The following is a 24830-nucleotide window of genomic DNA, read 5'->3' on the forward strand; positions in this document are numbered from 1 at the left end:
TCAATAAGACTATAAATAACAGTATGCTTTAAAGTCGAAAATTGTAAGATCCACCAGTTGAAAACGTTCATATTCATGATTATCAGAATTAAATGTATTTCAATTTGATCGTGTTTTTCTTCTGAGGCCTTTAAGTTTGTTTAAAAAAAATGGAGTGAGAAAATTATCTGCTCTGATTAACTGATGAAGGAGGAGGAGGTATTCTGTGGCGTGGGGGAAATCTCTCTGGGTTTGAGGACAAATACGTCACGTTGCTTCTTACACCGGATCACAAAGCTGCAAAAGGGTGCTGGTAGCAAGCAAAGCAAGAGGAGCAGAGATCTGCACTACATAGACTCAGAGAGTGTAAATCTCATCCTAAGCACAGTGAGTATCACACTTTTTGTAAATGCATGTGTTTGGCAATGTTTGTGTGGTAATAGCATGCAATTTCTGGGTGAATTTGTGCCTTGAATCATCTCAGTCTTGCTGCTGTAAAATAACGGGAAATAAAAAAAGATTATCAAATCCTTTTATTTGTTCCTTCAACTTGCAACTACTTTATTTTTCTTTTTTTAAATGAATGCTTGGATCATCAAGCCATTCGTATTATCATATATTAAATCATGTCATTTAATATTTTTGGTACTAAATAGTGAAGTATTTTGTTACTCTGTCTGTACTTTACTGTCAAATTAAAACAAATGTTATGTGGCAGCAGAAAATACCTGCATTCGTTTTATTTACTCACTTTATCACTTTGTATTTCCTTCATACATGGTGTTGGCAACATCCCTCAGGCAGCTACAGAGGACCATGGCATTTGCAGGGCTACTAAGCGACGAGGACATCACGGCTGCGGTCCAGGCTTGTCAAGGTGAGTCACACAGCACACACGCTCACGTGCAGGGAGACACGCACAATAACACAAGAACATATACTTTACGATATAATTCCATGCACATATTGGAAAGGAAGACAGGCACTGTGAAACTCATGCAGTCCCACTTGGGATGCCAGTATGTGTTATTCACAGTAGGGAAAGGGAGCCTGCAGGTATCCAGGCAGCCATGTGGCAGGAGAGCAGTCACCAGATACCAAAGTGTTTTACATTGAGAATTCACACAGATAGGACCAAATCACACAGTCTATTAAGCCCTCACATTACAAATGATTTAATCATTCATCTAGCAATCACATTTCATGACGAGGTAGACACCGCACAATCCCTTGGATTAAAACCAAATGTCAGCGCATATTTGCCCTTTATAGCGCCATTAGCAATGATGCAGGCAAAAATAACATGCTTTATCTAAATTCTGAGAATGTATATAAGGAGCATCATTTCAAAAGTGATACAAAAAACTAAAATGTTTTATTAAAGTGGGCACATCAGATATACATTAAATAATGATTTTGCGTTCTTCATAATATGATGAATATTTTGAAATCTTATGACCTCTTATTCTGTGCCTGGAAATCTTATTCAGCGATGTACATGAGGGCAACTCATCCAACAAGAATTTCCTCTCTGAAAAGCTTGATAAAAAAGGGCTTTTAGCATTTAGGTTTCCATTTGGCCCACGGGCAAAATTGAATGTTTCAATGGAATAATGCCACAGCCTATGATGGCATAAGACAGGGGATTGCCAGAGGGGGGTTTATTGGTAAATGTCATCGCTGGAAGAATGAAAGTCATTTGAGCGAATGAGTTCATGTGACATATCTATTCAGTAGCTCACCATTCCTGCTTTGCTGTCATTCTGTGATTGACCTCTCACTCCCACATCTGTCCGTCTCTCTTTTTGCTCACTTCCTCTCCTCTCCTATACCCCTGCAGCTCCAGGCACCTTCGACTTCAAGTCGTTCTTTGCTCAAGTGGGACTAACCAGCTCATCCGAGGCGGATAGGAGTAAAGTGTTTATGGTCCTGGACCAAGACAAGAGTGGATACATCGAGGAGGAGGAGCTCAAGTAAGGATAGCAAGTGACCATACTGCGATGGTCCGCAGGCAAAGGTCACTGTATGAATGAAAGGAAAATGGTGTTGGAAATAGTCAATGATGATGTAAGCCTGATCTTTTCTTTCATATTTTTTTGCGCCCTTACCAGGCTGTTCCTTCAGAATTTCTCTCCCGGGGCGAGAGAGCTGTCTGCGGCTGAGACCAAGGCTCTGATGGCTGCCGGAGATAAGGACGGCGATGGCAAGATTGGGATGGAAGGTGGGTGCATGTAAAGCATCGTAAAAAGCTGACGGCAGACGAGACAACGGAGCCGTGTACGCAGGGGAACTGACCCTTACCAAATAATGTGTTGATTCTCTACATACTGAGCTTATTCATAATATTGTTTTACATCCCCGTTGCGCTTGATGTGAATGTCAGACTTAATCTATTTTCCTCCCCGACAGAGTTCTGTGATATCCTAAAATAAAGAAGACGGACGTCTTTGACCACCGCCGTTTTCCCCTTCTTTTAAGTTAACGAATTACGTATTGGAAATCCTGATTTTCCAGATTGATTGATGCCAAGGCCAGAAACCTTGGATACCCCCCACCTGCCTGCTGCTCTCCCTGTGGATGTGATACATTAAATATGCTTGGTGGAAGCTGGATGTTATAGTGTTTGTGTTCAATCAATCAGGTACCCGGAATGGGCTATTAAATGCTTTTCAGATGTGACATCGCTGTGTAATGTTTTTTTTCAAACTGCCTGAACTGGATAATGTGTCTCATGGAGGCTTTAACATCAACACTAAAACTACTATCAAAGACATTCAGGGGTTTAGATTGACGTATCCACTTGTGGTCCCAGCATCACTTAAGTGGTGTGTCAGAAAAGTTAGCGATGACCAGAACGTTTAATTCATGAGAAACATGAGACTTTCTCGCCGAATGATGCTGCAAAAAGACATAGACTCATTCAATATAAATTACCATTCTGTAGTTTATGAGCAGGAATCAAACTGGATGACGTCCGGTGCCTGTTGACTCAGCTATTTATCTGACTCACACTGCCCCGGGGGAGGAGGATGTCATCAAGAATCAGGATGTCATCACAGAATCATTTGGTGATGGTAAGGAAACCCCCCTGAGGCCTTTTCCACTAAAGCCAGGTGTGGATAATACAATAAATGATGTTAAATTCCTCTTAGCTGCTTTGATTTTCAGGGTTCTGTATTGTTTATGTTTGCTCGCCGTCCCTCTCACTGGCTCACTTGAACAGAACATCGTTAGATGTCAAGAGACGTCGTTTTAGTCAGAAGTATCACCAGTGTTTGCAGATAATCCGATAACATACACCGTATATGTAGAAAAATTGTTTGCTAAATTTTTCTGATTAGGATTATCACTGCCTTCTACTGGACGGGTTTCAAATTCCTGCAGACCCAGGTAGAAATATTCATGTTAATTATGGCAACCTACTTTATTTAATCAACGCAGAATCGAGATGACTAAGATGAGCCATTGAGGAATAACAATACAGGTAAAAGCCCAGTCTATCTTATTCTTTTAATAAAGAGATCAAAGTCCATCAGAAAATGGGTTTTTATATCTGCATTAATGAAGTTATTTGTCTGAGTTTTGTGCTATGGAAGTGAGTCTGAGTTAAATGAGATGCCCAACAAACTTATGACTTGTTCACGTGTTAACGCTTCCAAACACACAGCCGGCAAATATTAATCTGATTGATTGGTGCACGACAGGGAGACGGAAGTGTGGGCCCCAAAAACCTGCTGGGCCACTCATTTGAAACTCCACCCCCTGCCGAGTTCAGATGCATCGTATGGAAATATATGGTAGCATGTATTTTAGGTAGCTATAGCTAGTAAATGTTACAGGACAGCAGATACAAAGTATGCATAACATCCCAGATCAGAGGCTTCAGCAGAGATACATCTGTTATCATATGAGGAGATAAACCCCAAAAGTCCTCATGGGGGGCAGTACAAGCAGTCATTCTAAATATCTTTACAACCTTCGAGTAGCCATAGTATTTTTTTAATAGAACATTTCCTCTCTTCATTAAGAAAATGAGCAGCTGTTACACTTGGCACTCCTTGGAACTCATTCATGAGCCAATTGGCTCCATGTTTTTTTTTTCTTCTCAGGAATATGACCCCTTGGCATACGTATCCACTCTCCAACATTCATTTCATCTATAATCTCAGATGAAATTTAGAGCATCAGCATCAGCACGTGGACTGCTTTAAATCATACGCAGGCAACCTGTCCCGTGAAGTCAGCAAGCAGGCCTGCTCACATTTCCGCACGTCTAGCTATAGGACTCTGCACACATGGTAGCATCCTCATTTGTTCACCTAAAAATAGTTCAAGACTACTTGACACATTTTTTTTCGAAACCCATGCATCTTGGTACCTGACACTGAGACTTGAATCTCTGTAAATGGTGTTGCTGGAGGATATATAAGAGGGATGGGCGGCAGTGAGAGGTATTCGCTCTTGAGTCCTCCTTGGTTTTCACTCGCCTCAACGCAACCCAAAGGTGAGTGGGATGTGCGCCCGGCCGGGGGCCGCGCTGACTTCTTTCTGTCAGACCGGGAGGAAAGGGATTGAGACGAGGAGAACCTCCTGGACTATAACTTTAGAGAGAAAATGGAACCGACATAGAAACCCCCCCCCAAAAAAAGAGAGAAACGGCACGGACCACGGGACGTCTCGAAGTGTGGCCGTTTGGTTGCAACGGATCAGCTTCTTTGGATGATAACTGGCGCTTAATTTGCCTTGTGTCTTTTTACCGGACGAAAGCCGGCAGCTATCGACATCACTGCGTCTCGCCCTGCTGCAGAGCCTGTTTGTGGCACTGGTTCTTGTTGCCGTGATGGAGCGCTCTCAGTGGGAGCATCATCTATTTAGTGTCTTAGCAGCGTCGGGGTAAACTGAGTCAGACCCGAGCTGACATCCGGAGACCAAGAGCGTAGCACTGTGGTCCTTTGACAAGGAAGCGGCGATGCTCTGGGGAAGCCATTAAAGCTAATTGAAGCGAATCATTAGTGGGCTAAACAAACAAGAGGCTCGGAAACCTTTTTTATTTTTCTAGATTCTTTCCAAAGCAGTGTTACTGGTTTTATATTTTGTATCTGTTGTGAAGCAAAAGGAGGAATAGCCTTAATTTGAAGTTGATGGAGGATTTCAGGCTTTAATGATTTTTTTTTTTTAAACAGGAAAACACAAATCCTCAATATTCCTCCAAAGTTGTTGCATAATAGCAAAACCCACAAAATATAAATAGTTATCGCTTTAAAGAAGCATATTCATAATGCAATCACACGACTAGGGTGGCATTTGTAATAATTACATACTAACGCTGAGTCTTCTTTCTTCCGGCAGAATAAAAAATGGCCTTCGCTGGTACCCTGAATGATGCTGACATCAAAGCCGCTCTGGACGGCTGCGCAGGTGAGCTTTCTTATCTGTCATGTGTGCAAATGACATTAAACAGTTACAACTTCATCTTCACCGCTATCATTTGTAAAATCTCGCTGCGAGTGCAAAGTAAAAGAGATGCACTGAACTGACTATTATCTAAACTGCCGGCCACAGATATGCCGCTAGATCAACACTGAGGTCCACATGTGAGGCTTGACAAGGTGCTAATGCTGTTAAAATGTGTGTTCCAGCTGCTGACTCCTTTGACCACAAGAAGTTCTTCAAGGCATGCGGCATGTCCGCCAAGACCGCCGACGAGGTCAAGAAGGCCTTCTTCATCATTGACCAGGACAACAGTGGCTTCATTGAGGAGGAGGAGCTGAAGTAAGACACACAGGCAACTCATACTTAAGCAAGCGATTCCCCTGGGGCTACAAATGCACCCGATCTAATATTACAGCACCGTATTTTGGATTTTTAGACAAATTCGAGCATTATCTTTTTATATCTTTTGTCTTAGTTTGGCTCTAATCTGTGGCTCCAACTACTCATGTCAAATGAAGCGAATACAAACGCTACCTTTAATGAAGCCTGAAGGTTTCATGAAACCCTTTAAATGACGTTTGTTCTCCAATCAATCGATATAGTCTCAGCTGCTCATGTTTTCCACTCCTCAGGCTCTTCCTGCAGAACTTCTCTGCCAGTGCCAGAGCCCTCACAGACAAGGAGACCAAGGCTTTCCTTGCCGCCGGTGACGCTGATGGTGATGGCATGATCGGAGTCGAAGGTACCGTTTCTTTCTGGGTTTTTTGGGCACATTGCACTGTTTTAAATATTTTGAACCTAAGCAGAACACGGCAGAGACATGTAAAGGTTAATTCTAATACCCATTGGCATTCTCTAAAGCCCCCTGCATGGCGGTATATTATTCAACATACATTCACACATCCAGGCACAGACTCAGCTCGCACAAACCAGCAGCATTACATTCTGTTCTCTACTTATGCCAGTTTCATTCTACTTTCACAGAGTTCGCTGCCTTGGTTAAGGCATAAAATCTCCACTGACCAAGATCCACTTCTTTTCATGGAACTGCAAACTTCTTGCAAGATTCTCTATCCACCAGCTGAAAGAATATTTTTTTATACCTTATTTATGAGTTGCCTGCGGATTATTTCTCAACATGGAACACATGTTTTACTGTGAATGTTACTCAGAAGTGGTAAATGTCCTGAAAAATGACAAACTGTACAACACCATCTGCACTTTTGAGGAAGAGTGAAAAACCAGGAATAAATACTCTTTTGGTCTAAAATCCTCTGCCTCGGGTCTTTTGTTTTTGCGCTGTGCTTCAGGCAGAGCTTTTGAGTTTTGAAGGCTGGTTAACATAATAATAATAATACTTTCGTTATTTATAGCGCTTTTCTTGGTACCCAAAGACGCTTTACAATGTAAATCTAACAAAATGGCTTGGATGGCTGTACTCGACTTGGCAAACACATCAGGAATAGCCCCCTGTGCTCATACACTCCCTGATCCAGGGCGGTTTGCAATGGATAGCTGTCACGCATAGTGTAATTAGCTGGTGTCTTTCAAGGTCTTTTCCTCCACCCACTGCTGAGCAGTCATTTAGACAATGTGCTGTGGCATCAGGAGGGCTATTCACGGCCACTGTTACGTCAGCAGGAACTTTGGAATCTGGTGCATTGATGCACATCTTTACATGTCTGAGGAGTTTCCTGTTCAATTCACTTTTTTTTCTTAAATAGAAATAAAAAAACAAATCGAAATAGCTAATCAGTCGAGTTTAAACGATTCGTGGGGGAGCTGAAAGCGCTCGGGGAGGTAAAAATCAGCAATATGTAACCATTGTACCAGATCAGATGACTGAGCTCGTTGTCATCAACCGGCAGGTTAAAACAGAGCAGCGGAACAGCAGCCTGATGGCGTCTTGCCCTCTCCCCAAAGGACAGGGCTGCCACCTATAGGTGAAAGATACTCTCAGCATTACGAGTGGGGGGGGGGGGGGGGGGGGTTAATGTCAACATGCAGCATTCAGAATATCCTTCTCTCCTTTACTTTGTTTGGAGGTTAAAAACAAAAAACGTATGAGCATTTTCATACATTTAGACGTATGACATTGTTTCATTTCCAGCCAAACTGGGACTGATTGCGACATTGCCAACTTCATGCACCATAATCATGACAGTAATGTGCTTCATTTGGTTGTAAGTCGATCAGATACATCTGACAAAACACAAATGACCTGAAAACACAATATGACACAATATGGCTTTGGATAGGAGACAATCAATTTCAATGTCAGAATATACAGCTATTTACAGAAGATACAATTACTACGATGCATTTTCAAGGCCTAAATCGAATCTACGAGTGTGGTTCCTCCTGTAAAGAAATGAATAGTCCATACTTTCATTCAACAATGGCACACAAAGAGCGCGATAACAACCAACTAGTGGCAGCTTGAGTGCAAGCTCCTCATCCTCTTGAATAGCCTACTGTCGTTTGTTGCCAGCAACACATTCAATTTGTCCTCCTCAGCAGTGCACACGCCTATTCTTAGCGTTGAGGGGGGGGGGACATTGAAGACTTCTTCAAACGCACCTTTTAAGCGTCTTCATTTGTGAAACTCAAAATAGACTCGTCGCAGGACAAATCCTCGTCACCCCCTTCTCGCGGGTGTCAGTTATCTTATGCCTCGGATTTCGATGGAGTGAAACTATAAAAAGGTCACGAGGAGCACCGGGAAGATCACTGCAGTCGACTCGAGTCCTGTCTGTTTCATCTGTAGTCTACAAAGCGGAGACACCAAAGAGGTGAGTTTTAATGGAAATGGGAAAGAGACCCCCGGGGATCCAAGCAGACAGAGCGCCGGCATCCAGCACCGCTTCAGAAAACTATGGTTTTTTAAAAACATTTGGACTCAATGCAGCATACAAAGAAGAAGTTCTGCTGTGCTTTTCTTGCGGGAAGCGTCAGCCGCACGAAGGCTTGGATTACTGGTCAGACCTCGCAGCATCTAAAGAGTCGCACTAGGGAACACATGTCAATCCCAGGCTCTTGAAGCGGTTTTGGAAATGCAACACAGTGCCACTCACAGAAACAAGTGGACTGGCTAATTCGACTTTTGAAATTTAAACCATATACATCTTAATCTTTTCTCATTCCATTTGGAACAGCAACAGAATGTTTTCATTATCTGTATCTATGGTGCAAATAGTGCTGCTCTGTTTTCTAATGACAATGCGAAGTGTGATTAATGCCATTGATTGATTGAATTGTTCTAAAACTGAACACAGTTAACCATAATCCACGAGGTCAACGATATGTGTTGCTTAGCCCCAATGCGTCCTACTGAAGAAGAAGAATAATCACTTGTATTTGTTTTCTGCAGATCAAAATGGCTTTCGCTAGTGTAGGACTGACGGATCCCGATGTCGCTAAAGCCCTGGAAGGCTGCAAAGGTGACATTTCGAGTTGCACTCACAAAATTCCAATCGCATGCCTGTTTGTAGCGTCGACGTGCTTAAGTAACAACCGGCGTTCATTTCAGACGCCGGCACATTCAACCACAAGACGTTCTTCAAGGCATGCGGCCTGTCCGGCAAGACCGCCGACGAGGTCAAGAAGGCCTTCTTCATCGTCGACCAGGACAAGAGTGGCTTCATTGAGGAGGAGGAGCTGAAGTAAGGGACGCCCACCTGTTCCTCTGTTCTAAAACAGTGTCCACAAATCACAGGGCCAAACTGTCTTCAAGCCACTACATACTCTTTCTATTCATATCGAATGCTTTCAAATACATGTAACATGAAGTGTGTCTCAGCCAATGGGGGAGCTGAGGGCCTTGAACTAACCATAGGCTAACTCTGTGTCTGCAGGCTGTTCCTGCAGACCTTCAAGGCAGGCGCACGCGCACTGACGGACGCCGAGACCAAGGAATTCCTGAAGGCCGGCGACCTGGATGGCGACGGCATGATTGGCGCTGACGGTACGGAGTCTTTCATACGCAAAGTGGTTAAAGCATTCTTTGGATTTGTTTCGCTGCCCAAAGGAAAACGAACGCTCAACTTTGTGCTGTGTTTGTTTTGTGTATCTCTGCAGAGTTCATCGCCATGGTTAAGAAATAAAGTGGCAACTGACCAACAAGCGATGCAACAACAAAGCCCACGTCAACCTCCTCCCATTTTCATCCGAACAGAACTCATTTTTTATACATTTGCAAAAGAGGCGTTTCCTCTTATGCAACACATTGTCCAAAAATGATGATTGTGAATGTCGCTCGGCTGTGTTCATGTCTTAAATATGAATTTTGCTTAATGTAAAATCTATGATGCACTTTCCAGGTAAAAAAGGTACAAAAATAATAATAAATATTATTTTACTGCGGTCTTATTGGGCTTTCATTCCCTGTGTGTGATTTGTGTCTTTTCAACTATATAAAACTTAGCAAATACATTCACCCCTCTCTCTCTCAATTTGCTTAGTAATACACATAGGGCAGAGGTCTTCAACAGGGGGTCCGCGACCCCCAGGGGGTCCACAGAGGTACTGCAGGGAGGGGGGGGGGGGGGGGGGGTCACAATTATTATTTTTTTCAACCATTTTTTTCCCCACAAATTTAAATGTCTTCAGAATCACATTAACATGAGTCCAACATATTGTAGCAAACGGATAACCTTCAGTCCGCAACACACACATTCAGCTCCCCACAGGATCTCTCAAGCACCGGTTCACTCACAGCACCTTTCATGCAAATACAAAGATCGTGTTTATGCTCACGTCTAAAGAGCGCGAAGCACAAAAATAAAAGATGACAGACCAAACTGTAGAATAGGGGGTCCCTGCTCCATCTCGCCATCAGTTTGGGCGTCCTTCGCCTGAAAAACATTGAAGGCCCCTGACATAGTGCTTGGCCTGAAAAACATTGAAGGCCCCTGACATAGTGCATATAAATGAACATGTACCTGTAATAGAGCAATTTGAATTAACATTCTGGTGAAGTAACAGATTACTCTGTGATCTCTGTCCCCCACACACAGTGGATATTGGTGTGTAGAGTCATGTAGCTCCACCCTGCAGCCAGTAGATGGAGTCACGTGCCTCAGAAGATGGGACCAATGCACAGGGCCAAGATGTAGTGGATCATAGGGCTAAAAAAACGACAGCTGTTTGGACATTTTAGTCTCTGGCCTCCTGGCATATGGCAATTAGGAAACTCCCAGTGGCTACAAATAACAATCAAGAAGACATATTGGACAGTTTATTATTTAAAGTATTGTTAACAACAATTTGAATAATGAATGCTAATTATTTGGGGTTAGATTCAAAGAAATATGCACTGAAAAATGTTAATTTGTGAGAAAAACTATGTAATATTGATAGTGAGACTATTGCTCGTAAAGAACACTATATCAAATGTAAATGAATAAATGATCGCCCAGTAACATATAGGGCGCCGTTTGTAAAATGTTGCACGTTCTAAAATCCTGCGCAGTTTTTCCACATTAAGCATTATCGTATGAACAAAAAAGCACGACAATATTTACATGTCACTTTTTCAAACATTCATGTACATTCATGCAGTAACTTTTCCAAGGATAATGTTTGGCAGTAACAAAGTTGTTAAATAATCTAAATGTTAAATCTAAATGTAAATGTTAAATGTTAAATGTGAATGTTAAATCTAAATGTAAATGTTAAATCTAAATGTAAATGTTAAATGTTATATCTTAATGTTACATCTAAATGTAAATGTTAAATCTAAATGTTAAATCTAAATGTTAAATCTAAATGTTATATCTAAATGTTAAATCTAAATGTAAATGTTAAATCTAAATGTTAAATCTAAATCTAAATGTTAGATGTAGAGTCTACATTTAGCTTTTTAAATATTTTCAATTTTTTACTTTAACTTTATTCTCTTATTTCATACTAACCCATAGCCTTATTCTACTAACCCATTGCATTAGCATTTCATTTTATTTTATTACTTGTGCACTGCTGTCTATTGTCTGTTTTGTGTACTGTCACGCACCAACCGCCAAGACAAATTCCTTATATGTTTGACATATTTTGGCAATAAAGGTTTGCTGATTCCTGATTCCTGAGATACTAACCTTTTATTTAACAATGAAAGACGACAAGATGCTGCCGATGCATTAAACAAAACAAGAGAGCACGTGTGGACACACAGTGCGCACACGTGCGGACACACAGTGCGCACACGTGCACAAGTTAGTAGCTGACAACAGCACCTTCACTCCAAGATGCCAACAGAAATAATCACCCGAGCCCCTCACCGGTTCCATGGTGTAATGGTTAGCACTCTGGACTCTGAATCCAGCGATCCGAGTTCAAATCTCGGTGGGACCTGAGTTATTGTTTGCTCTTACAACGTCGGCCTTTGAGTTACTTCTTCTGCTACCTCTTCTAACTGGAAGTTCTCCTCCATCAGCCATAGCAGCTGCATTTACTCAGAAATCATAGACAATGAATAACCTTTTTTTCCATGTGCTACTGCAGTGAACACACCCCTCTGTGCTTAATGACCCCTGCATTTGTCTGCCGGGAGCCGTGAATGCCCTCGGAGGAGTCAACCTTTTTTCAACTGGATAAATTGGACGGTCAAACAAACAAAACAAAGTGAGAAAATGTGTTTAAACTCCGGTAGAAATTAGTGACTCAGAGTGCTATACCCATATTCCAGTTATGCAATAGGTGGATATGTGGGACATTATGCATCGTCAACACCGCCGAGGAGGGATGGGACATCGACAGTAGAGGGTGACCTCGAGTCCCTTAATCAGCACAGTTGACGAAGCGATTTGCGGAGGTTGTCCCCCACGTCGGTTTTGAGAGAGTGAGAAGGTTGTGGAGCCCCGGCGTCCCTGACATTCAGTGACGAGGAAAATAAACTCTGTCTGCGTCTGAGCAACTATTATTTCACTTTTACTTTTTTGTTATGTGCATTCAGATGACAAGTGAAAACAGCAGAATGTCAGTGTGCATGTCAGTGTGTAATGGGCGGACCTCTCAGCTGACTCAATAATCTCACATGACCCAGCATTAACACGAGACGCAGGGTCATCTCTGCAGACGAATGCACCATGGAAAATGTCATCGTCAGCAGACATTTTATTTCTCATAACTCACCTCCAATGTAATGAGAGGGGCATGAATGCAGCGGGATGTGGCTCAGATGTGCACGTTTGGGGACTGCTGCCTTGAAAAAGGATATCTGCATGAAAGGGTGAGGGTGGGGTAAGGGGAAGCGTGTGTGGGGGAGGTGGAGGGGGGCAGAAACAGCAAGAGAGGGAGAAAAGGCAAGAGATATTGCAGGTACATTACAGCCTCCCTGCATTTACTGTACTGTATAATTCTAGAGGTGAGAGGAGGAGGGGCCCTGGGATGAGAGGAGGGAGTGGTGGACGGGGAGAGAAAAGGGTTTTTTTTTTTTATCTTAATTTGCTATTTCCAAGGGTGCTACAGATGTCCACGGTCCGGCCTCTCCGGCCCGGGGTGTTATAAATAGTAAAGGTTAATTACTTAGCTTGGAAATTGGATCAGGGGCGGGCAGTCAGAATTTGATCCATAGACAGGTAACTCAAGCAATCCCTTTTGTCACGACAGTGAGACCTATATAAATCCGCCTTGACGTGCAGCCATTCACCACATTGCTTACCTCTCTGCTGCATCACCAAACGGCCCGAGAACCTCCGAAACGCGGTAAGTTGCTGTGTGGATTCAGAGATGCCGCTTCAGATGGGAAGCAGTTGACTTTCGTTCGCTTTGAAAGACTTTGCAGATGGGGATTTTCCGGCCGCTGTGTATTCTGAGCACTTCCGAGGCTGCTTTTTAGATGGCATGTGGAACAATGGCGTACTGGGATGCATAAAAGTTATTTGAATAATTTTAAATACGGGCAAGGCTTTATCTAACGGGGGAGAAAGATTACTGTGCCTTGGTGACGTTCGTGGTCACTGACCTCTCAGAGTAAGCGTTCACACCCGCACACATTTTACTCTCCATCACGGTCAAGTTAGAGGGACGTCTCCTGTACTCGGCTTTGTATGTTAATAATTAAACGTGGTTGTTCCTCCTACAGGAATAAAATGTCGCTCTCATCTATCCTTTCGGCTGATGCCATCGACAGTGCTATCAAGGACTGCCAAGGTATCGTCTTCCACCAATATCATTATTTCTCTCTTTGTTTGAGCCCTTTTTTCTTCCTTTGTTTAGTTCTATAGTCTCTCTGCAGCAGCTTGCTCTGTCAATAGGATCATTTTTGATATTGGTTATATTTGACAACCAACGGAAAGAATGGAACATAGTGTCATGAGAAGTTCCAGAGATTTATTGAGCATCAATTGGGCCAAAGCCACGAGCAAAGGATGGACTTTATACGATCCGGTTAGTATCACAACTGGAGGACAAATATTTGTATAAATGTACCATTTAAACCTTGAAAGAATAAATGACAGATTCAGGATCAATTTCCTTTTTCTCCATAATATGCATCTCACCTCACACTTAATGATACCACATCAGTCATTGCCTTGTTGCCTCTAATTAAACTGAGATGTTTTGCTGACGTTATGGGGACTTTGCCTTAATTATAGTTTATTGAACCAACGAGTAAATGTGTAAAATCCTGACTCTGGCTCTTTCCATATCCTGCCTCAGCTCCAGACTCCTTCTGCCCCAAGAAGTTCTTCCAGTTGTGTGGCCTCACCAAGAAGAGCCCCCAGGACGTGAAGAAGGTTTTCGGGATCCTGGACAACGATGCCAGCGGTTTTATTGAGGAGGAAGAGCTCAAGTGAGTGAGCGGCCAGTTCACGCCGGGCATTTACATGTTGTGCCCAGGATGTAAATGATCCTGCAACAGGAGTAGAGATTAGACGTTTCATGATGTTGCTGCAGCGAAAAGGGTGTGACGCTCCATCGTTAGTTCAAACAACTTTTCGCGGCTGACGCGATAAGAGACCAGAAGTGGACGGACTGCTTCTCTTGGGTTCCCGCTTTGTGGCTTTTGCTGTGCGTCCGTTTGTTCCCACTAACACTAAGTCTCTCTCCAGGTTTTTCCTCCAGAGGTTCACCCCTGGGGCCCGCGTCCTGACCGACAAGGAGACAAAGGCGTTCCTGTGTGCCGCCGATGACGATGGCGACGGCCAGATTGGAGTAGATGGTGAGTGGTTCCTAATCGATGCATGATGCCAGACATGGATGTGTGCTGCTACACATTCAACCTTATTAAACAGAATGCAGATTGAATGAGCATATTTTATTTCCAGAAATGTTGCTCTAAAGAGAGACAGTTATGGATTTCAGTTGTTTAATCAGAGTCATTATCATCACCAGTCCTCTTACACCTTTTGTGATTTTAGATTTTAGTTTGTTAGACAAGTGTTGTTGTGGCACTTACATAGCAGGTCATGTCTGTCTAGTTATTAAATATGAAATACACATACTTGTGTCCTCTCCCCCACAGAGTTCCAGGCCATGGTGTTGTCCTAAACAACTGGACCTTGTGGCTCCAAGTCGATCCGACACTCCTCAACCCGCCTCCTCCACTTCAAGGGCTCTCTTAGTTTTATTCAATCATTTTCCACCTGGATAGATGAAACTTGTTGGATCGCGACCTCTTTTTTTCAAGACTCATCCAGCTTCACCAGGATCAGATTTGTCTTTCATATGTTTTAAACATATCATATAGCTGTTTTTCCCAAATAAATGTTGAATTTATCAAATCACTGAGAAAATAAAACAATAAAATTCAAACTGTGTGTCCATTTTTCCTTGTTTCCCATTCAACATCTATGTGTGTTTCTGTACGTCGTCTCAGATGTAGTTTCAGGTGACACACGGTGGCATGGCAAGAAACGTGCACACTATGGTGGTCAAGCGAGTGTTGAATCATTTCATAAGTGTTTAATTAACTTTTAAGTGGCAACCCATGCATCCATGCACACATGCACAAAACAAACACACAAGCAGACACACCCACAACATTTACTTTTGATTCTGGTGTCTTTGTATCTTCACTTATCGAACACAGCAGTACATTAGACTGAATGTCACCAATTGTGATGTACATGATAAGTGACAACCCAGGGTTTCTGATCGAGGTGTGTATATACAGTAGAAGTGTGTCTGTGTGTGTGTGAGTTTATAGATTCATAGAGCTAGCACAGGGAAAAAGCAGAGGAGGTGACCTTGATGACCACTTGAGTGTGACCGCGGCTGGATCAAGTGACACCTGACCTCAGCTATGTAAATAAACCCAGCTGAACCTGGGTGTGTCTTAGGATAGAGCAACACTACCACACACACACACACACACACACACATCCCAATGGATTCGCAAGAATCAAATATGAGATCAGACACAGACTCAGTCTCCATGGAAGCACACATCTTCCCGTAAATGCACATAAACCCACATCAGTCTTATAGCTGTGGAAGTTCTCCCAGCATCTTCTCCTTCGCCAGGTTTGCCACCATAGCTCAGGAAAGCTATCAGCTGATTCCACTCAGACAAAGTCCCAGACAGAAGACTGACCATCGAACAGCTGCGCCGTCCACTAAAGAGACTTCAAATAGCTTTTTCATGCTCTGCATTTACAGGAATCATGGGATTAAGATTAACAACTACTTCACTATTGACCCACCAACTAGAGCCGGCAAAATACGCAGCGCCATGCGTTCCTGCAGCGGTTCCAGCTTTGTGTCTTTTCAATTACCTGTATATTACAGGGAGAACCTGACTATTACAGCGGACACCTGCTACTCAGAACCGGCAGGCATACCCTGATATTAACATGAGGTCGTATTCCCAGCGCAGGATGTGTATTCGCACCTGCTGCTTGATTCAGAAAGTGTGCTTTAATAATGATAGTTTACTCTACTCAGTCAGGGCCCATATTGCCTATATTATACATTGCACTGTCCCTGTGAGGTGGTATAAATGTGATGTGGCCGTTTAAATTTATTTGCAATTTAACCTGTACAATTTGATCATTCACATAAAATAGATGTATCATCTGCGTGGTTTGTTTTGTGATTTAAAAGTGCTGCCATGTGACCAAAATGTAGAGACTTAAAAGCGCGCAACCCAAATTTCACAGCGAAGGAATCCACGCGGTCGACAGCATGTCAACAGGTCGATGTGGCGCAGGGGTAGAGAGGGTGCGCTGGCGCTTTGGCATGTCCCATGTCAAAGTGTCCCTGAGCAAGACACCAAACCCCTAATTGCTTCCTGGGCAAAAATCTAAAAGCCATGGGTTATAAATGCATTGCAAGTCACTTTGGCGTCAGCTAAATGACCTGTAATGTAATGTTGACGGCTAGTTGTCGCCGGCTCGCAACCAACGACACTGACGGCGCAAACAACAGGAAAAGAGCGAGCCGGTGTAATCAGCTGCAACCGCCGTGCATGAGCACGGCGTCCAGTGAGCTAACCGCGCTCACATGCTTGCTTGCACTCGCAGGCACTAAAAGCATGCGTGGTCGGCGGGTTATGTGATCAAAGTAAAGAAAAGCTTGGATAACAACACACTTACAGGGAGGGATACGTAGGTAGACATTACGCCACTAAATGTTTACAACGCTAATGGTTGTTTGCTGGTTTATTAATGCTGTGATTATGTTTGGAGAACATTTGGTGTACACTGTAAAATACATAGGATCAAATGTTCAACAGACTGAAACGAGGTTTGGAAATCTGAACCAAAAGACTTTTAGAGACAAAATGTTGCCAGTCGATACAAAAACTCATTCACAGAGGCCGCATTGGTTTCATCGCCAGGGATCCATATCTGCTGCTATCGGTTTTCTGACCGTCATCTCTGCAGACATGCGGTGGAAGCGAGGGAGGGTGGGGGGGGGCAGAGAGGGTTGAGGGGGAGGCGGAGGGGGGGGGGGGGTTACACGGTTGAAAATGGGACAAGGTTGGGGAAGCCAGTAGGTAACACAAGCCATGGGACACACAATGGAGCAGTGACCCCTGCAGGTCAATAGAAGCGAGCGGTCAACAGGAAGGAAATGTGAGCCAACGGGCCGACACTGACTGCTGGATGCGCTGCTGTGGGACGTCAGTATGAGATAATGTGACAAGCAGATTACCTGGACTCAAGGGCGGAGGGAGGGAAAGAGAGAGAGACGAGCTCTGTCCGTTTAGCCACGTCTCTTTCTAGGAAAGCTGCTGTGACAGGCCAATGATGACCAGCAGCCCTGAGGGGCTGACAATATGAGCAAGATGACAAAACAACATTATGCTCATATTGGACTGCAGGATGGACACTGGAGAGGTTTTGATATTCTTACACAAGAAGATACTGTAGCTCTGTCGTCCATCGAGGGCTGAAACCACAATGAAGGAGTTCTTTTTCGAGCTATTCATTCTGTTGATGGGAATAAAATAAAACAGACATTATTTTCTGAAGTGTAATTTCATGCAGTAGGTCTAAGGTAAATCCAAGTAGATGTTATTATAATTATCGGATTGGAATACTACATCACATGTCATTTAGCAGACACTTTTATCCAAAGCGACTTACATTACACTTTAAACCCTTGGCTTTTTCACATTCGGCCCAGGGAGCAGTTAGGGGTTAGGTGTCTTGCTCAGGGACACTTCGACATGGAACATGGGGCAGCCTGGACTTGAACCACCAACATTGTGCTTCCCAGCACACCTTCTCTAACCCCTGCGCCACGACGACCTCTATACACACTTTGGACATGGAGTATAATCCTTGCACTGTAACCAGTATGCATTCTACACTATCTATTTGATCAATGAGGGTGTTATTTTGCATTCTAGCAATTGAAGTTCTAAAAGAAATACAATGGAAACCTCAAGTGGGCAGAATTCAGTAGTACAGCGCATAGTAGAAGGGGTAGTGGTAACTGCAGTAGCAGTAGTAGTGTCAGCATTAGGTAACAAACAAAGCATTAGCAAGAAATAAAGTAAGCCTGCAAAGTTAATCTCACGGTTGACTTACTTTTACCTCACTACTTTTACACCGGTATGTTTTGTGGTGACTGCTAACATCGGTCTGGATGGGCCGTGGAAGATGGACACATGCCTGCTTGTCTCTTCAATAATTGATTGTGCTCTCGTCATCGTCACCAAAACTCATATCAAGAAAAGAGTGTCAGGCTCACCTTACTGATTAAGCCTGTGTGAAACTTTAATGCGCACCCCATCTTCAACCGATGACCAACACAAAGTGCTCAAGCAAACGCGATTAAAAGGAAGTTAAACCCTCCCGACGTCCGCGATACGCAACAAACACTGATCATACTTAGATCGGTTCCACCGTCGTTTGGAGCCTGGAAGGTCTCAGAGATGTCGCCACCCGATAGTCTGAACGGGGAGGAACGTCGTGAAAGATTTAACTGGAGCTTTAGGATGACTGAATGGGCTTTGTGAGCTCTGTGCAAGAACTCCATCCATAATGCAGGGGATGACAGCACTGCCTCTGTTCGCCAACAAGCATTAGTCCTAAGCCTCTGCCTATGATGTCTGCGTGCAGCTTCCCTTCATTAATGAATGATAGGCCGTGCACATATCGATGACGACCCCTGATACATCAGGACCTTTGTGCATGGAAGTTCTGAGAAATCTATTTCCAGCCCGCCTTGAGCGTACTGTTTGTATTTCCCCTAATACATGTTTTATTCATGTTTAAATATATTTACGAGACATAGGTTGGCGACTCAAAGCCACACCTTGCCTAAACCCCCCCGCGCAGCCGTCACATGTGCTGACTCACGCTCGGACTGAGTAATGGCTGTCGTGGAGAAGTAGACGGTTACTTTGCTGACTTCTCCAAAAAGAGAAGGCTCAGGGAGGCGAGGTGGCGAAAGTCCCGGGCCGACTCGCTTTGACCATAGTGGAAGCAAACCTACATGGTAGGAGGGGAGGGCCAAGAAACATACACACTTTATAAAAGTGCATTACACTCGTGGTGCCTTCAGAGGCTCCTGTCTGCGTCTTGAAATGTAGTGTGTATTGTAAAACGTTTATTGTCAGTAAATCATTTACAACATCTTCTGCTGTTAATGTCTCTTTTTGGTAGATCATTTGATATTATACTTTTCAAGTTACACAAACAATGAGTAAAGACCTTTAATCTCCATGAAGCTGTTCAAATGACCAACAACAACTGGCCTGAAGTATCAACATCGTCCTTTCCCAGCACACGCGTGGACTGAAGATGTGCAGTGATAAGATGGTTCATTCCCATCCCTCCTAATGCACTTTACTTTATCTTAACTTTGATATTATTATTATTCAAGTAAGTAAGATTTAATAACTACACTCAACCTGTGAAACACATACCATTTAGAAGCCTAGTTTAAAGCATTGTTTAACTTGGGAGTATTCCTTGACGCTAAACTGTTGCCAAGCATTATAAATTCCAGCCAACAAATACTTTGGCACACAACCCCCTAAAAAGTTATAATGTGTTGATTTTTTAAGTTAAACAAACCAGATTTAATGTAATGAACTTTAGAGGCGCTGATTCGCCTTCCAGCTAAAATAATCTAATCTAAAACAAATATAAAAGAGTGGAAACCATTATCTTATGCCAATAAGTGTATTTTATCCAAGGCACCGTAAGCAGCTCCAGGTAAAGTATTCATTGCATCGGTTCACACTGTTTATCCACGGCAGTGACACAGTGAGACAGTAGCTGACAGCACTACAAGGCCTTTGGCACCTACACCCGTGCTTTCCACAGCCTGACAGCACAGACTCCACGTCCCGTGTTCCTACATGATTTAGAGAACTACTGTGAACTGTCAGGTTTCAGCTCCCCCCGCAAGTCTCAGTTTCTTTCTCAGGTCTAACTCTGGCCAACAGATCCGATATGGTTTGATTCCATCCTTTGTGATTGTATAACACGAGAATGAGCTAATTGAGTTTGAAGGAGTCATATCCAAAAAAGCTTTGCATATTTGAATCCAGGAGAGCACAGTGCCGTTGATGTCAGGGCAGACAGAAGAAAACAAATGCAGAAAGCCGACAAACTTTACGAGTCAAAAAGGAGAAAACTCTACTCCATATTAACTGCCATGGTAGACTGTAACAATTTTGATCTGAAAAAATGTCAACTCATTCTTCACTTATATCCCTTGGTGCTGAAAGTGACTATAGACCGTTAACTAGAGGATTGTCATAGTTATACAAACACACACAGAATTGTGCACATGCAAGCTCAAACAAAAGCTTTTAACAAAGGTTGCATGTATGCACGTATATTTCTAATATAAATATTTAATAATCGTATCACATATATAGGTATGGATTATTGTGAAATAATTGACAAGGAGAACTTTCCAAAATATATTTTATTCCTGTGAAAAAAATAAATATATATATATATATTTTAGTAAAAACATATTTCTTAAAGTTTATGGACTGAACTATTTGTAGTGAAAATATTGAAGGGCTTCATGGGTGGCATGAAAAACAAGATTGCATCCCTGATATTCTTTTGTAAATATTGGTAAAAGAAAGTCCTGCTAAAAAGAATATTACATGTATAATTAAAGTGAATGTGTCAACAGGTATGATGTAAATAGTCTCATACTCTTTAATAGAAGAAAAATAATCTTACAAAATAATATTAGAATGACCTATTCTCATAAAAAATAAAAATGACATCGCATCATAATCATTGAATCAATCCGCTTTAATGGGGTCATTTTTAAGGTCATTCATCCGCTTAAATTGCAATTCAATCAATTCACAACGATGGGAAGTGAAAAATGACACTGTGGCGCACTCTAGTGCTCGTGCGATGCGACGTCCGCAGCGGGAAAAGAGTAAATCTGGATTTTTCCACTGTGTGAGTATTATTTACCATTTAGAGAAAAAAATCCCTTTAACGCCCAATCCGAAAAACAAATGGATGAAGCTACTCGCCACCATAAATACACGTCGTTATACTTTCCCCGGATGTGACGTCACGCGGCCTCTTCCTGTGTGACCGTCGGTGGCCCCCCGCTGCTGCTGCCCGTCAACACCGCGGCCGCCACGAGACGCCCGCGTTCGGGGTTTTATTGTAAAACGGTTCGTCTGAGACGACAGCTGAGCGCCAGCGGCCCTCCGTCATGCCGATGTACCAGGTAAAGCCCGTCAGCGGGAGTCACGTGAAGACCGACTTACCGACCTGCATGTACGCCGTACCGAACGTCCACGCGCTTCAGGTAACTCAACTGCTTTCATTTCGACACGGATGATTTATCTTTATTCATGTATGTATTATTTTTTTTGCTGCTTAGCTTGTATTTAACTTGCTTTTTTAAGCTCGTGTTTAGCGTTAATATCGGTCGTGGTTGCCAGCTATTTGTTTTCTCTCTGTGTATTAGCATTAGCTTACTTTAGCCTAGCAAAGTGAGCCTCCTCCTGGCTGATGCAACAAACGTTAACGTTATATTTACAGTTGCCACTCTTCCGACGATTAAAGAGGAATGCATTATTTATTATGTTCATAGTCCATCTTTTGCTGTATTTGTTGACACTGCCGGTGATAATGAGCCTCAGTGATGATGATGACATCTCTTACCACCGAAGCCCCCTGTTGTTAAACACTCAGGGTGGGTTAAATACACAGGTCTGTTATGCCTATTGCTGTTGTATGAATTACTTAACAGGTTACGTTAGTTAAACTGTAATTCCAGTGGCTCTATCATTGACGTTACTTAACTTAACGTAAATACAGTGTTCTATCGTTAGTCTTTTGGGTTATTTCTGTTTCATGCCATTTCCTACTCGCTCTACACCTCGATTTACAGCTATACAAATGAAAATGTAAAAATACAACTTACACCGTTAAATTTGGGGGCCTCAGCCTAAACGAGCGAATTCCTTGTGTCCTCCCAGAATGGTGAAGTGGAACCTGCAGTCAAAGCTCTGGAGGCCCGGCAGGATGAGATCATGCGGAAGCTGTACGAGCTGAAAGCGGCTGTGGAGGGCCTGGCCAAGACGGTGACCACCCCAGATGCTGATCTGGACCTGACAGTCAGCAGCAGCAGCAGCCTCTCGTCCCAAAGCCCCACCTCCACGACCTTCAGAGGCACCACTGACCTGGACGCGCTTCTGGGAAAGGTGACGATCCTAAAACTAGTGAGCCTCGCATCCAGGACGCTGCACAGTGTTTATAATGAACGTCGTTAGCATATAAAAGGGATACCCTACATGAAACCGTGCTGACAGAGCTGTCTTGTACTTTATTTTCTCTGTGGTTATTTTCCTTAGATCTTTTCCTGATTCCACCCATCATAACTCATTAGATTAATCACACCACGCAACACAGAACTGGTTTACTCTGGAAATCGCCTTGAAGCACATATGATGGTGTTGACTCATTGCAGCCTGTTTGTGCACGCTGGATTGGTCCAGATAGACTAGACACAGGATTCACTTACTTACCTTCTCTTCTTTTATGTCTTAAGGATCTTGGTGCTCTCCGAGACATCGTCATAAACGCCAACCCGGCGCAGCCTCCGCTCACTCTGCTGGTGCTCCACAGTGTGCTGTGTCAGCGCTATCGGGTTCTCTCTACCGTCCACGTCCACTCCTCGGCATCCAGCGTGCCGCCACAGCTCCTGTCCTGCCTCGGCCCACGCCATCCAGACAGCTACGCCCGCCAGATGTTCCAGCTGGGCTTCACCCTCATATGGAAAGATGGTAATTCGCAAACTTGAAGTAAATGAAAACCGACAGCATGACGATTCTAAACCAGTTTCATATGCTAGTGCCACTTTGCCTTCATATGAAACAGATGTCCTTCTAGAGGCGCAGTAGAAACAGGAGGGGAATGAGCGACATCCAACGAAGGGATGCTTCGGCTATTTGGAATAACTATTCAACTCTGCTCCACAACAATGCTGGATAGTTGGAATGTTTTATGTTGCTGGTTAGCTTATGAAAAAAGGCCTTTAAGCTCTGCCCAAGTAATTGCACATAACCAACCATTGCAGTCCAACATCAAGAATCTTAGGGAGGGACCCTGCTTTTTACTCTGAATGTTTTAAGGGGGAGATTTTTGTTGGTACAAAAAGTTAGTTAGTTTTTTTGTAACGTGATCAATTGTTTTTGATGAAATGCCCCCGCCCCTCCCCCGACTGTTTTAGATTACATAAATCCCGTTAGTATTCAAAAGTAATGTCTTACGGTTTGCGTTATCAATAACTGACATGTTGATGTACTGATGATGGGTTAAATGCCTTTCCCCTCGATAAAACATGTTCCTTTTGCACATTTCCCAGTCCCCAAACTGCAGATGAAGTTCAGCGTCCAGAACATGTGTCCCGTCGAGGGTGAGGCCAACGTGGCGCGCTTCCTCTTCAAGCTGCTGTCTCCTTACCCCAGTGACCCCGCTGTTGCCACACTGGTGGACAGCTGGGTGGACACAGCCTTCTTCCAGCTGGCCGAGGGCAGTTCCAAGGAGCGGGCGACTGTCCTGCGGGCCCTTAACGCCGCTCTGGGCCGCAACCCCTGGCTGGCCGGGCCGGAGTTCTCCCTAGCCGACATTGCCTGCTACTGCTGCGTGCTGCAAAGCGCCTCCGCCTCGTCCGCTCCCACTAATGTCCAGCGCTGGATCAAGGCCTGTGAGAACCTGGGCCACTTCGGCCCTGCCAAGCTGTATCTAAAGTAAATGGTGCCGGCACAGGACCAGAAACCAGAAGGGCGTCCAAGCCGAGTAAAGTGAGAGCAGGGCATTAGAATATTTCAATATCCCGGCCGTGTCTGGAACACCCCCTAATGCTCCCCCCCTTACAGTAACTTATTACTGAACTGACAGACTCAGTAGAAGCATTGTGGTTGCCGATTAAAGTAACGTATTTGTGTCAGCCGTGTTGCTTTTGTATATTAAGGCGATTCTAAGGCTATTTTTGCGAGGGGGGGAGCATGAGAGGACACTAAAGACAACGGCGTGGTGACGGATTAAATCAAAGGTACTGACAGAAGTAACACACTCTGTACACTTTCCACCCACTGTGCCTAACATCCTGTTCTAAATGTGTGGTGACAGGTATTACTAGGTGTTTTCATGGGTAATACTTTGCAGTTTTATTTTAAATCATTAAAACCTCCACTTTGGATCAACCTTTGAGCCGGGGCTTATTTGATTCGATTGTTTAATTAATTTGACAACACATTTCCTCAAAAGAATGCTACGGTGTAAATGACTGAAGTTCACCTCTGTGTCCAACAGGTGGCAGGATTTGCATGTATAGTTTGAAGATGATATATAGTCGTTCAATAACTTTGTTTCCCCGCTGATTACCTCGTAAGTTTGGTACCTCGTCCCACCTTACAAGTGGAAGGTAGGGAACCTCTTGACTAACGCAAAAGTAAATGCATCTTAAAAATATATTAACTCTTTGGCTTTGCGTTGTACAATTTAGCAAGATACAATGGTTTA

The 24830-nt window shown here is 43.4% G+C and overlaps 5 protein-coding genes and 1 non-coding gene across 7 annotated transcripts; all 6 read left to right on the forward strand.

Moving 5' to 3' along the window:
- Positions 1–233: 233 nt before the first annotated feature.
- On the forward strand, positions 234–2658 carry LOC120827154 (parvalbumin beta). The gene is made up of 5 exons (XM_040189819.2): positions 234–366; positions 780–856; positions 1820–1952; positions 2091–2200; positions 2389–2658. The coding sequence occupies exons 2-5, from the start codon at positions 796–798 to the stop codon at positions 2409–2411; spliced, it is 327 nt and encodes a 108-aa protein (XP_040045753.1). The 5' UTR covers positions 234–366; positions 780–795; the 3' UTR covers positions 2412–2658.
- Positions 2659–4361: 1703 nt separating this feature from the next.
- LOC120828268 (parvalbumin beta) lies at positions 4362–6682 on the forward strand. The gene is made up of 5 exons (XM_040191748.2): positions 4362–4483; positions 5329–5397; positions 5619–5751; positions 6045–6154; positions 6397–6682. Exons 2-5 carry the CDS (start codon positions 5337–5339, stop codon positions 6420–6422), a joined length of 330 nt encoding a protein of 109 aa, XP_040047682.1. The 5' UTR covers positions 4362–4483; positions 5329–5336; the 3' UTR covers positions 6423–6682.
- Positions 6683–7907: 1225 nt separating this feature from the next.
- LOC120828267 (parvalbumin beta) lies at positions 7908–9791 on the forward strand. The gene is made up of 5 exons (XM_040191746.2): positions 7908–8204; positions 8783–8852; positions 8942–9074; positions 9267–9376; positions 9490–9791. Exons 2-5 carry the CDS (start codon positions 8789–8791, stop codon positions 9513–9515), a joined length of 333 nt encoding a protein of 110 aa, XP_040047680.2. The 5' UTR covers positions 7908–8204; positions 8783–8788; the 3' UTR covers positions 9516–9791.
- A 1897-nt stretch (positions 9792–11688) lies between these two features.
- On the forward strand, positions 11689–11760 carry trnaq-cug (transfer RNA glutamine (anticodon CUG)). The gene has a single exon. It is a non-coding gene; the product is annotated as a tRNA-Gln (tRNA).
- Positions 11761–12854: 1094 nt separating this feature from the next.
- Positions 12855–15165, forward strand: pvalb8 (parvalbumin 8). The gene is made up of 5 exons (XM_040191749.2): positions 12855–13113; positions 13493–13560; positions 14071–14203; positions 14463–14572; positions 14876–15165. Exons 2-5 carry the CDS (start codon positions 13500–13502, stop codon positions 14899–14901), a joined length of 330 nt encoding a protein of 109 aa, XP_040047683.1. The 5' UTR covers positions 12855–13113; positions 13493–13499; the 3' UTR covers positions 14902–15165.
- A 6031-nt stretch (positions 15166–21196) lies between these two features.
- aimp2 (aminoacyl tRNA synthetase complex interacting multifunctional protein 2) lies at positions 21197–24511 on the forward strand. 2 transcript variants are annotated; one of them, XM_040190736.2, is made up of 4 exons: positions 21197–21606; positions 22283–22507; positions 22855–23089; positions 23671–24511. In XM_040190736.2, exons 1-4 carry the CDS (start codon positions 21511–21513, stop codon positions 24057–24059), a joined length of 945 nt encoding a protein of 314 aa, XP_040046670.1. In that variant the 5' UTR covers positions 21197–21510; the 3' UTR covers positions 24060–24511. The 2 variants fall into 2 exon arrangements, with proteins under 2 accessions (XP_040046670.1, XP_040046671.1); XM_040190737.2 differs by having other exon boundaries at positions 21360–21525.
- Positions 24512–24830: the final 319 nt, after the last annotated feature.

The sequence above is a fragment of the Gasterosteus aculeatus genome, chromosome 11 (assembly GCF_964276395.1).
Source record: "Gasterosteus aculeatus chromosome 11, fGasAcu3.hap1.1, whole genome shotgun sequence".
In the NCBI taxonomy this organism is placed as follows: domain Eukaryota; kingdom Metazoa; phylum Chordata; class Actinopteri; order Perciformes; family Gasterosteidae; genus Gasterosteus; species Gasterosteus aculeatus.